This window comes from Osmerus eperlanus, chromosome 21 (assembly GCF_963692335.1).
Source record: "Osmerus eperlanus chromosome 21, fOsmEpe2.1, whole genome shotgun sequence".
NCBI lineage: Eukaryota > Metazoa > Chordata > Actinopteri > Osmeriformes > Osmeridae > Osmerus > Osmerus eperlanus.
Window position 1 is genome coordinate 13,552,908 of NC_085038.1, and position 13,697 is coordinate 13,566,604.

The 13,697-nt window shown below is 40.6% G+C and overlaps 1 protein-coding gene across 4 annotated transcripts in view; it reads left to right on the forward strand.

Moving 5' to 3' along the window:
* Positions 1 to 2,239: 2,239 nt before the first annotated feature.
* LOC134007187 (EMILIN-1-A-like) overlaps positions 2,240 to 13,697 on the forward strand; it is a 143,676-nt gene continuing 132,218 nt past the window's right edge. For 2 of the 4 annotated variants that reach the window (XM_062446418.1, XM_062446420.1), the window contains exon 1: positions 2,241 to 2,872. In XM_062446418.1, the coding sequence (XP_062302402.1) occupies positions 2,712 to 2,872 (161 nt within the window). In that variant the 5' untranslated portion in view covers positions 2,241 to 2,711. Of the gene's footprint in view, positions 2,873 to 13,697 lie in introns of all 4 variants that reach the window. The other 2 variants (XM_062446417.1, XM_062446419.1) reach the window with 2 other exon arrangements.

The window sequence follows — 13,697 nt, forward strand, 5'->3', positions numbered from 1 at the left end:
GAGGTTCGGATGAGCTTGTTGTGTGCATTCAACCTCGGGGCTTTGAGAACACAGTTGCCCGAACGAGACGAGGCAGAGTTATCAATCCACCACAGAGACTTGTTTGTGAGATGAATGAGCAGGTGCTTGACACTTCAGGGTCCACAGTGACCTCTTTTTTTTCTCTAGTTAAGAGCTTATTTTGAAATTCTTATTGTAGTAACAGATGTCATTCTAGTCAGTCTGACCTGACTAAGGAACAGTTAGAGATGAGTATCAGATATAGAATAGCAGAATTTGAGGTGTAACAGGCATCTCCTAAGTACTCCTTAGTTGGAGGATTGTTTTAATCGACGGCTTGTGATACTTTTTGGTGACATCCTGGTCAAATTCTTTTCTCTTTTTCTTTCCTTCTCTCTTTTCTTGTCTGTTAGTACTTCTCCGGTATGTCTCCAATTTAGCAGAATTTAAGGGGGGTGTATGTAACGGAGTTGTATATACAGTCCTTGCTAGCGGTTGTTAAATCCTGCATCATTGAGTCAATACTTTTATTTTGAAATATTGTTCACATGTTAGTAGCATATCCGGCCTTGCAGCAGAAGAAAAGATAACTGCTGCAGGTAGGTTGGGCAAAAAGTGTTCGCATTAAAATCTTTAGAATAATTTCATATATATTTGTATTACAAATACCAATTAAATGCCTATTTTGTGTTGTCAATAAGCAATCATATAAATCACATTTCAATGAAATGTAGAATTGTATTTTATTTATCATTTTCTATTTTCGTTTGACTTTCAAGCACGTTGGCGGTTGGCTAATGGAGTTTGTAATGTTCACATGTATTTTGTCTAGGCGGACCAAAGTAATGCCCACAACTTTGTATTTGATGGTCCATTGTGCAGGTAACAAAATTAATTTGTTGTTTTGATTTGAAGTGTTCTATTTTGTGTGGTAACATTTTTATTATATGGTTATCGTACTGGTGACGTGGCTAGCATTCCCGTTTTAGAATAACTAGCCAGTAACGTCTTCGTGCATGCTACATGCAGTACTTTTTTTTCACCACAAGAGTGGAGTGTCTACTGGGTGATATGTGCTGTTCTGTGTGATACAATGTTGGATGAAGATTGTATGTTTTAGTAATTAGGAATTAATTAGAACACAGTTATTAATATAGCAGAAGAAAAGATAACTGCTGCAGGCGGACCAAAGTAATGCCCACAACTTTGTATTTGATGGTCCATTGTGCAGAAAAAAAATAAAAAAACATCTTCGTCCATCCTGAGGGTTGCAGTCCTTGAAGAACAAACACAACGCAGGTTACACATATATGACAGAAATAGATCAAACTCTAATTGAGTTTGTTTTCAATCATAAAAAAAGCATGTCAGTAGAAATTATATGCCGAAATTGTTTGTTTGTTTTTATCCCAAAAGCCAACTCTGTAAAAAAGTCTTAGAAGTTTGTCAAAATAGAATGGTCCGCCAGACCTTCAGCCAGCTGGGGGAACTGAGATCCAGGCTGCAACCCTAGAGGCAGGTATCAATGTGGGTTCAGGTGAGGGGGGAGGACTCTTGACAGATGAGATGAGTTTGAACTCTTGACAGATAATACCTGCTGCATCCAGATGCAAAGCTGTGTGAATGAAGACGGGGTGGAGAGGGGTAGAGGAGAGTTTAGGAAAATGTAAAAAGATAAGAGAAGGAAGGATGTGGTGGAGAAAAAGAGAAGGAAGAGAGGTGGGGAAAGGAAGACACAGGAAAATGAGGAGGGGAACAAAGGAGAGCGAAACTGTTACCTCATCAACATTCTCTACTCAGTATTTTAACATGTTGTATGATTGTAATGATCTTGATATAGCTTCTTTTTCTTCTTTTTTTTGCATTTATACAATAGTAGCAAACCTTTATGCTTAACTCCTTATTGTAGTTAGTTTTCTCTGGTCTCTTTGAGCACTCTTGAAGCAGGAAAACAGAAGGGTTAGGATTAAAATATGTTTTTCTAATCAAGATGATGTAGTCAGATAGGCGGCTATGGAAAAACTTAAAGGGTAATTAAATACGATGAAATACGAGCAGTGTATACCAACTTGGAGGACTCATTCCAGACGGAGATTATGCAAAGTTGACTGTTGAAAAATGCAATTGCGTGAGGGTTATCTGAGTTTTCCTAAAACAGTTTAATTTTGGAATACAAAGGCTGATCTTGGATCTGTGTGGTAGATTTACAGAGGGAGGGGTCGGTCTGTGCGTGAGGGAGGAAACGAAAGGGGACACGGGGGAGAAAAAAGTTATTCAGTTTTCTGCTGAGTTTGACACGCTAACCATCTTTCGCTCTCACTAGTTACTACAGACTAAAGAAGAATATTTTCTCATTCTACAATTTTGGAAAAGAGTGAGACAGTTTAATGGAAGGGCATTGACGTGCTTGTATGATGCATGATAATCATTGTTAGATGTTTTATGGTAAGGATTAAGTGGAATCGCCTGGAAGACCTGGATTTCGATGTTAAAGTGAAGGCGGTTTTGCCGTTACGTCTCTCCTCCGGTATTCAATATGGGCCGGTAGTATGGATTTCACAGACTACGGAGAGGGAGAGCGCGTCGCGGCAGTTCGGAACTTCCTATAGCTTCCCCGCAAAGGAATAGAAGTTCAATGACAAGCGGATCGAGGATTGTAGTTGTTTTAATTTTTTTTAAATATTGCAGTCAATTTTAGTTAGTGTGAAGGGATGGCTGGATTGGTATTCTTCATAGTACTGTGCGGTCTGACGTTTTTTGGAAATGTAAGGAGCAAGTCCTACCCGCAGCGCTACAACCTGTATGTTGGACAGACCCAGGCCCAGGCCCAGATACAGACCCAGAACGGCGCTCGGGCGGCAAGCAGACACAGGTATCGCACACACTCACACGTGCGCGCGCACGCTGAGAGACGCCAATGGGCCGTCAGCTAACATCTTGCAGGACTTCATGTGTTTATGTGTTGTACACGTCAAAGCTGATCATTCTCAGTTTTGTAAAATCCTTACCATACAGCTGTATGGGTTTCTTTTAGTTCTCACACAAGTAAGGAATGCCCCACACCCATCCTATAACTCAGATTAGTTTGTGTATTCATGCACACGGTTTTTACTGACCATAAGAAATTCTAGTCTATTTGAGATTTTAGAACCAAGAAGTGTAGACTAAACACTTGCTGGCTTAGGTTTGCGGTGTGAGAATGGACAAGAGAGAAAGGGGGAGAGAGAGCAGAGAGGATGAGAGGGTTAAAGGAAGGGGGTAGTAAATGTAACACAGATGAAAATGCCTTCTCTCGTCCAAATGTTCTATCCATGAAAACATCACCTTCCTTTTACTTTGGCGGGGAGGGGCAAAAGAACAAAAGTTGTCTCACACACACACACATTCTCTCTCTTTCTGTCTGCCTGATGTGACGTGTTGTCCCCCTTATTGCTGCGGTGATGCAATGCAATGCACTCTAAAGTGGGCCTGCTTTGGTTGTGTTGTAGATTGTTTCTGGAATCTACTGAGCGTGAGAAGGATGACTTAGCCGTGGTCAATCGATCAATTGGACTCAATTCAAGATTACACATACACTGGGAAAATCGCGCATGAAAAGCCCAAAGCATGTCCCAAGCCCGGCTGACTTTATACTCATTAAATGTCCGCCCCCTTTATATTCTTAAAATGTGTTGCAAGATCAACGAGTGTCACCTGTCAGGTTTCCTCTCTGGCTCCTGTCAATATTTAATGCCAAGTGGGCCTATGTGACATTTAATAAGTGGGCTGTGTCTTCTAATGTCCTAATTTGGTAACCTGCTAGAGCCTATGGTGTCTGATTTCTTTCCTATAAAGTTATGCCATCCCTAGGCCTGGCACAAACAATGTAGTGAGAGCATGTTTCTCCCAACTGATTAAATATAGCTGTGTGCTCTGCTCTAACTTCTCTCAAGGATCACGTTCAGATCAGCCTAATTCTCATTTAGGACAATCATTATACATTTACCATAATATTAATACAATGGGGCCCCTCCAGTTTTCCCGCTCCCACAGTTGTCTGAGTACAGTCGAGTAGAAATACAGGATTGTAGAGCAGAGCATTGAAGGCAGGGCAGAGCAGTGTAGGATACATTGAACTAGTGTATCAGTGCATTAAGAGTGTGTTAAGGGAGCAGTTGATTGAGTCTGGGTGCCTGTCGGAACTTTGTTATAACAGATGTCGAAAGCATTCCACAAGGAATGTGTGTGTGTGTTTTGTGTCTATACAGTATGTCTTTACTCGTGTAAGAAATAGAAAAAATAATGAAATGTGTTTGTTGTTTCTGTCTCATTGATAACTGAATAAATGGAGTTGAACTAGTAATGCAGTTAAGTCTAGTGGCTATAATGTAGAGTCGTTAGACTGAAAAAAACACGAAACCAAAAAACTTCAAAACCGCAATCAAATCTAAATAAAGAATGCAACACTTTCAACAGGGACATTTTATCAAGAAACATTTCTGAAAGATAAACTTTGCAAGGCATTGGCCTCAACTCTCTTCAGGTCTGTCAAAATATTTGAACAATAAAGTCTGTCCCTTTCCCCCTCTCTCTCTCTCTCTCTCTCTCTCTCTCTCTCTCTCTCTCTCTCTCTCTCTCATCCTATCCCCTGCCCTAGCTCTTTACTTCTCACAGTTCTCACAGATGCCAGCAGTATCTCAGCCCTCATCATTAACAGCTCAAATGAATACTTTCTGAAAGACAGCTAAAGTTTGTAATTATTTTTGAGAAGCAAAGCTTGTACAGATTTTCAGCTATAGATACAGTAACATACACTGTTACTGGTTACACGCAGGGTTTAGCTGAGACTGATAGGTCAAAGATATTCACACAGCTTCCTCTGGAGGGCCTGTGTGTAGCTTTATGGTGCTGGGATGTGGGCCCTATTATGTAGGTCAGGGGTCAGAGAGCAGGGGCAGAACACATGTGTCCTGTTTAAAAGGTAACCTCATCTTTGACCTGCATCTTTGGTCTACTTAATAATAGGTATATGGCCCTACCAGCCTCCTAGGTTTTGTATTGAAGTCAATGTAACCAGGAGGACGGAGGCTATCTGTCCTCCAGCTACACCATGGTGCTACCACAGACAGTGCTGTTGATGTAGTGTAGACCTTCAATGCAAAACAGTGTATTTGAATACTTTTTTGGGGTGACATATTAATGTATTTAGTATAATTTGATTAAAACAATTATAATAAATGTTTCAATATTTTAAGTAACACTGAGGAGGATGGTCCTCCCTTAAGGAGCCTCCAGTGGTCAATACCATTTTTCATGCTAGTGCCACGTTGATCTATTCATCGTAAAAGAGAAACAGGAAGCATGAATAAGAACTATAGTTGTGTATGACACACACATCACTTTTTAAAGTCATACACATTCAACTATAGGTTGGTAAACATATGAATGCATATGAAGTTATCATCTTGCTTTCAAAATAACGTTCCCATGTCACAGGGATTATAATTACTAGTACATAGTGCCCGTGATGCATTGAGTGATTAAGATGTCAGTGAAACACACATATACAGGTTCTTTAAACTATAGATAGTGCATAGTGCCCGTGATAAAATTGGTAGCACACACACAGATTCCTGGAATTATAGGGCACAGCACGCGATGATGTCGGTGACACACACAGATTTCTGTAGTTATAGATAGTGCCCGTGATGCAGATGGTGATTACAGTTCTTCTCAGTGGTTTGGTACCTATATTTTTCAGATTCCAACGGAAATTCTCTGTCACCTCTGAAATACTTGTTAGTGTGTTTTCTGAAAGCAAAGACACTACTGTTATTCTGTATACTTATTGGGTGTGCTTGCTTTCGACAAGGGCACAACCTTTGTTCTCTCACATATATATTATTTATTATTATTTTCACACGCCTAAGGATCCCTCAATATTTGGACAACATAGACAACATCGGTGTCAAAATGTTTGTATTGGTCACGATTGCGTTGCTTCTATTGGGATTTATGTTCCGTTGCACGGTTTGAATTAAAGTTCACATGACATGCTGTTTTTGGATGCTTTTATATAGGCCTTAGTGGTCCCCTAATAATGTATCTGAAGTCTCTTTCCCGAAATTAAGCCTTGGTGCATAATTACAGCCACTACGAGCAGTCCCACAATGAGCTTTCCTCAAGACGCGCTGTTTCTGTGTCTGTAGCTTTAAATGCTAATGAGGAGGAGAGGGGCGGCACCATGCGCTAATGTTTACAATGGATGTATAGTAGCCCCTTTGCTGTAAGATGCCTCGAATTTGCCCATTCTCATCTGATCACCCTGGTGTGCAGAGGTGCACACTCATAGTCATTTCAATGAGGGGAAAGGCGGATATCGCGCGCGCCATAACACCAAAAGCAGAACGGTTATCCAAATAACAAAGAAGTGTACAACACTCGCGTTACAGCATGTGTATTCACACACATACTTGATGCTATCTACTTTTACATTAGCGACAGTAACTCAGCTGTTAGCTGCAGAGCTAATGTTACAGCCACATTCTAAGGGTAGCAAGCTAGGTAACCATATACAGTAAAGCAACAAAATGATATAGCGTTAGTTAACTACTTTTCCGAGGTTTGTAGCTGGACCAATGAGAGTTAGTACTGATCCTGAATTTAATTTCAGCAAGGCCAGCTTTGTATTGTCCCGAGTTGTGGAAACAATTGTCGCTGAAATGTTTGGCGCAGACATGCAAAACTTTGGGAAGTTGTGAGGCTTGGATGAAGGAACTAAAAAAATACTTTTTTTTAAATTTGTACATCCAAGCACTGAGCAACTGTTATGCTTCGTTCGTTTGCTCGCCATGATGTCTCTCCAGGAAAAAACGATATCGCACTCGCCCTTGCACGGTCGTAGCTCAGTTTCTCATGGGCGGGCCAGATTATCTGGGCGGACAAAACAGAGAAAGGGGAGGTAACCTTCCTCCTTGTGAGGTCACAAGAAGGAGATTTTCAAACAGAGCAATTGAGCCTTCATTTTCTCAAAGGCGGAGAAGAACACCCAGGGCTTGGTTTACACCTATCTATAAATTCTAGCCACTGGGGGACCAAAGGCAGGCTAGGGGAACTCATATTAATGTGAAATAACCTCCTAAAGTGAAGTTTTCATGTCATGTGACCTTTACGTGTTTGTGGTAAAAATGAAGCTAACAGTGGCTAACTTGCTAGCCAGTCACTAACGTCACAAAAATACGCGTGACTACCTGTAGCAGAACATTAGTTTAGCAGCTCGTTAACTTCTGGGAGATAGCTAGGCTAACTATAGATTTACCTAAAACGGCAGAAAGCTGCAGAAACGCCACTAGCAAAGAGGCCAGGGTACTAACTATTTACACATTTTACTTTGTGATATGAAACACAATTGTGAAGTTTAATGTACAATATGAGCTGATATTATAAAGGAAGTACATCTACTTTCGGAAACAGTAGTCTACTATTTCACTGAAGCATTAGCTCTAGCATCATGACGTTAGCCTCTGTTGCCAGGGCAACACATACTACAGCAGTCTATGATGCATCTGTTTTCAACCGTTAAAATAAACATTCCTCACAAATAAATTTTTGTTGTAGGATTTATTATGACATTAGATTAAAAGTAAACGATTTGTTGGTGAAATTATCATTACCTGTGGTTTCAAACCAGTGTTGCTCACTGCAACGCCTACGCGAGACACACTACAAAAACATCTATACAGCTGTTTAGGAAGTCAAACGGCGACAGAACATGTTCGGCACTCCCCTTACTTAAATTAAATCAAAAGTATTTCAATAGGTGAAACTATCTGACTACTAACCTGAACTTCATTGCCACAGCCTAAACTTTGTCAATCTGTTTAATTAATTAAAGTTTATTAATTTTAGCCTAAACCGTACAACGGAACGTTAAAGATCCTGTAAAGTGGAATTAACAACGAGTTTCAAGTTCACCACACCACAGAATAATGTAACTACCCATCCAAATTAGAATGAAAAAAAACACAGACAAGTATGTTAAATTAGGCTTTGAATTCGTAAGAAAATCAGCAGTCTTCTCTGTTCGAGACTGGGGGGGCGTGTCGCCTGAAGGAGCTGAAGCTCGGCCCCCCTCGCTGGAAGGCGCCGCCTCTCTCAAGTAAGCTACCTACGACCCAGATAATGGACGCTATGTCAAGCCGAACAAAACAGTATATAATTAGAATGTATTTGTTCAATGAGTGAAACATACAGATGCATATAAATAAAATATTCCCCTGAGCTGTAACACAGGAGTAAACATTTACAGCAGAGACAACAGACAGTGAGAGAGCTCTCCAACTACTTCTAGCACGTTAGCTACCATTTCACCAAAATACCATCATTCTACACCGAGTAGCCTAATATCAAGTTAGCGGTTTGCACTAATTATAGCAGAGATACCTCTGGAAAAGTTATCTAGTATAATTATAACAAGCACACAGAACTGAGTGATGAACTGCTGGCGGCGGTGGATGGTCCAGGTGCGACCGGAGGATGAACGGCCGGGGGGGCGATGCTCGGTACGGCTCCGCGCTGCAAGAGAAGCCGTGTGTTGGTGAACCCCGTCTGTCTCTGGTCCATGTTAAAACTGTCCGCCGTGAAATGGTCAGTGGCGCAGAGGCGGCTGTTGGAGTTTATCCGAAGCTTTCCATGAGCGTGGCTCTTCACAAAATCTATCCACCTATTTTTCCTTTCATTATCAACAGGGAACTTAAATGGCGTTGCAGCGCAGCTGGAGTTCTTGCATCCAGGGAAGATGCAGTTGCGGGTGGTGGGAGACATCCTGAAGCTAGCTAGCTAGCTGATGTAAGCTACAATAACAGTACAGCAGGAGGAGCCATTCAGTGATCTGACGCAGATGGGGCGAAATGACATAGATAGGGCATTTTTTGGCTCCGCCCATTAAAACCTGATCTGAAAACGGAAGAGAAACTGTTCTTCGGTCTAACTCCACATTTCAGTGCGACAAAGTTTTAGCGCTTTGCACATGCTTTCAGGAACTCATTTCACACGTATATAATGTACTTAGAAGCAAAACATGGAATTTACTTTACAGGATCTTTAAATCGAATTCAACCAACGCAATCGCTACCAAGACGAACACAGCAGTAGTCTAGTACTGTACTGTAGTAGTACAATTTACCGGGGCAGCTTCTCCACAAAGGGCTATATCGCATTTTGCGTTGTTACTGACAATGATCGCTACCAGTGAGCTTTTTATGAATGAGCGATTTTCCACTAAATAAATGTCAAGCTTATTTACGTTTTTGGGGGCATATTTTCAGATGTTAGCAGATGGTACTGTTTGAATCGCGATTCCATCTTCTACTGCCGGTAACGTCGTATAATAATCTTCAAAGGGGGTCCTTTATTAATGAATGCAATATGAGTAGGCTAAATGCTTGAAAATATCACGAAAAGGGAAAAACTTAAAAGGACGTTTAAGTCATAGAGATTAGGTCAATTTTTACACCGGTCTGCCAAATGTATTCGTTTTGATTCAGCTATGAGGCTGCCTCTTGCAGGGGAAATGAGAAGACATCTATTTCATTCTACACTTCACTCGTATTTTTGAGTTGTAAATGAGCAGCAAAAAAAAGATGCTTTTAAATCTATGTAATCTTTATAAAAAATAAGTATGCATTTTTATATAAATATTAAAAAATATCAGTTGTAAAAATGTCATTAAAAAACGGACCCCTGTGCAACCCACGCAAGCAAGCACACTTTCAGTACCCTACAATTTCTGGCGAAATTGTAGGGTACTGAAAGCAGGGTACAATTTCGCCAGAAATTGTACCCTCTTTATAAAAACTTGACTTTAAGAGGTTATTTAACATTAATATGAGTTCCCCTAGCCTGCCTTTGGTCCCCCAGTGGCTAGAATTTTCGATAGGTGTAAACCAAGCCCTGGGTGTTCTTCTCCGCCTTTGAGAAAATGAAGGCTCAATTGCTGTTTGAAAATCTCCTCCTTGTGACGTCACAAGGAGGAAGGTTACCTCCCCTCTCTCTGCTTTGCCCGCCCAGAGAATCTGGCCCGCCCATAAGAAACTGAGCTACGACCGTACAAGTGTTATCCTCGAGAGACATCATGGCTTGCAAACGAACAAAGCATTACATTTGCTCAGTTTGGATGTACAAAGGAAAACAAAAATCCTTTTACAGTTCCTTCATCCGAGCCTCTGAAGACCCAGTGTCTTAATTTTATTTTCTCTGGAAATGCGCCCACAACTTCTGTTGTAGGCGCATTTGTTTTGTATGTGCGCCAAACACTTCAGCCATGACTGTTTCCTCAACTTGAGCTAATACAAAACTGGCCTTGCTGAAATTAAATTCTGGATCAGTACTAACTCTCCTTCGTCCAGCTATTAACCTCGGACAAGTAAGTTAACTAACGCTACATCATTTTGAAGCTTTACTGTATATGGTTACCTAGCTTGCTACCCTTAGAATGTGGCTGTAACATTAGCTCTGCAGCTAACAGCTGAGTTACTGTCGCTAATGGAAAGGTAGATAGCATCAAGTATGTGTGTGAATACATGCTGTAACGTGAGTGTTGTACACTTCTTTGTTATTTGGATAACCGTTCTGCTGTTGGTGTTATGGCGCGCGCGATATCTGCCTTTCCCCTCATTGAAATGACTGAGTGTGTACCTCTGCAAACCAGGGTTATCAGATGAGAATGGGCAAATTCGAGGCATCTTACAGCAACGGGGATAAGCCATTGCGATACATCCATTGTAAACATTAGCGCACGGTGCCGCCCATCTCCTCCTCATTAGCATTTAAAGCTACAGACACCAAAACAGCGCGTTCTGAGGAAAGCTCCTTGAGGGACTGCTAGTAGTGGCTGTAATTCTGCACCAAGGCTGAATTTCGGGAAAGAGACTTCTGATACAGTATTAGGGGACCACTAAGGCCTATATCAAAGCATCCAAAAACAGCATGTCATGGGATCTTTAAAGGCCATATTGCAGGTTTATTTCCCTAACGAATTTGCGCGATTTGCTTGTTGGTAATAAACATTTAAACTGTTATCCATTGTATTTGATGTTGTTGGGTGTCACAAAGATGAATATAAGACAAAAAAGTTGGGACTTTTTTGCAATGATTCTTCTTTCCCCCACAATGCATTGCATGACGTCACGTTGGGGAGACGACAGACCAAAGCCCGCTTTGAGACCAGACCCCCAGTCCTCTCCCCTCGGCTTGAGGCAACGGCCCCGGTGGATGCAGGTGGTATTGCATTTCCGACTCGAGCTGTCGTTTTTATTCTATTAACTCCAGTCAACATATCTAAAACTATCTCCCCCAATAATTTTTGTTAGATTCTCGAACCTGGCTCATACTACTAGCTTTTTCATAGAATAATTTTTCCTGATTTTTGGTAAGTGTCTATGGGTAAACTAGCACCCCATTTATTTGTCCAGAAAAGTTGCCTGGAAACGTGCTCGATGATAAGAACAGGGGACGAGCACAAAAGGGAACATTGGTGAACAACAGCCTTCAGGTAGCAAGATTTACAAATGGTTGCACACATACATGACGGTATGTGTGCAATTTCAGTTTATTTCTGTTATTTTAAAGCAGATTTAACCATTTTGTAATGAACGTTATTATGCTCATGGCATGACAAACGTAACTAGAGAGGGTACAATTTCTGGGGAAATTGTAGGGTGTGCTTGCTTGCGTCGGTTGCACAGGGGTCCGTTTTTGAATGACATTTTTACAACTGATATTTCTGTATATGTTATATAAAAATGCATACTTATTATTTATAAAGATTACATAGATTTAAAAGCATATTTTTTTTGCTGCTCATTTACAACTGAAAATACGAGTGAAGTGTAGAATGAAATAGATGTCTTCTCATTTCCCCTGCAAGAGGCAGCCTCATCATTGAATCAAAACTAATAAATTTGGCAGACCGGTGTAAAAATGGACCTAATCTCTATGATTTAAACGTCATTTTAAGCTTTTCCCTTCTCATGATATTTTCAGGCATTTAGCCTACTCATTGCATTCATTCATTAATAAAGAACCCCCTTTGAAGATTATTCTACGACGTTACCTGGCAGTAGAAGATGGAATCGCGATTCAAACAGTACCATCTGCTAACTGAAAATATGCCCCCCAAAACGTAAATAAGCTTGACATTTATTTAGTGGAAAATCGCTCATTTATAAAAAGCTCACTGGTAGCGATCATTGTCAGTAACAACGCAAAATGCGATATAGCCCTGTGTGGAGAAGCTGCCCCGGTAAATTGTACTACTACGGTACAGTACTAGACTACTGCTGTGTTCGTCTTGGTAGCGATTGCGTTGGTTGAATTGGATTTAACGTTCCGTTGTACGGTTTAAGCTGAAATTAATTATTTTCATGAACAGATTGACAACGTTTAGGCTGTGGCAATGAAGTTCAGGTTAGTCAGATAGTTTCGCCTATTGAAAGACTTTTGATTTTAGTAAGGGGAGTGCCGAACATGTTCTGTCGCCGTTTGACTTCCTAAACAGCTGTGTAAGTTAGATGTTTTTGTCGTGTGTCTCGCGTAGGCTACAGCGTTGCAATGAGCAACACTGGTTTGAAACCACAGGTAATGATAATTTCACCAACAAATCGTTTACTTGTAATGTAATGTCATAGTAAATCCTACAAAGAAAATGTATTTGTGAGGAATATTTATTTTAACGATTGAAAACAGATGCATCATAGACCACTGTGGTGTGTTGCCCGGGCAACAGAGGCTAATGTCATGCTAATGCTTCAGTGAAATAGTAGACTACCGTTTCCGAAAGTAGATGTGGGCCTACTTCCTTAATAATATCAGCTATTGTACATTACATTTCATAAGTGTTTCACATCACAAAGTAAAATGAGTAAATAGTTATCACCCTGGCCTCTTTGCTTGTGGCGTTTCTGCAGCTGCCTTGCAGTAAAGCTATAGTTAGCCTAGCTATCCCCCAAGTTAACAGATGCGAAACGAATGTTCTGCTACAGGTAGTCACGCGTGTTTTCGTGACGTTAGTGACGTTAGTAACGTCAGTGACTGTGGCTAGCAAATTAGCCACCGTTAGCTTCACTTTTCACCACAAAAACGCAATTTCTACTTAAACCATGCAACGGAACGTAAATAAAAATACAACCAACGCAATCGCTAACAAGACGAACCTTTTGACACCGCCGTTGTGTATGTAGTCCAAATATTGACTGATCCTTAGGGGGGCGAAAATAAACAATAATAAATAAAAATAAATATATATGTGAGATAACAAAGGTTGTGCCCTTGCCGAAGGCAAAGCACACCCAATAATATATATGTGAGAGAACAAAGGTTGTGCTCTCGCCGAAGCCTTGAGCACACCCAATTATAGCCTAATATAATTAGTTATAATATCGTGGCATGTTACGGCGTCATTATAGATCGTTTACATGTTTTTCTGGAGCAAAGACGAGGATGAATACATCATGTCTGATAACCACAATATTGTTATGGTCGTTATATTGTTATAACTTTGTCAGTTAACACCACAACGATGGCATTAACAAAAACTGTAAGCTAGTAATAGTAAGCAACACTCATCATTATAATAGTAACATAGGTATAGGCTTAATTTAGCTTGCTTTGCCGAGCTAGAACAACGACGGAGCCAGATATTCAAGTTTACAGTTTCTTTA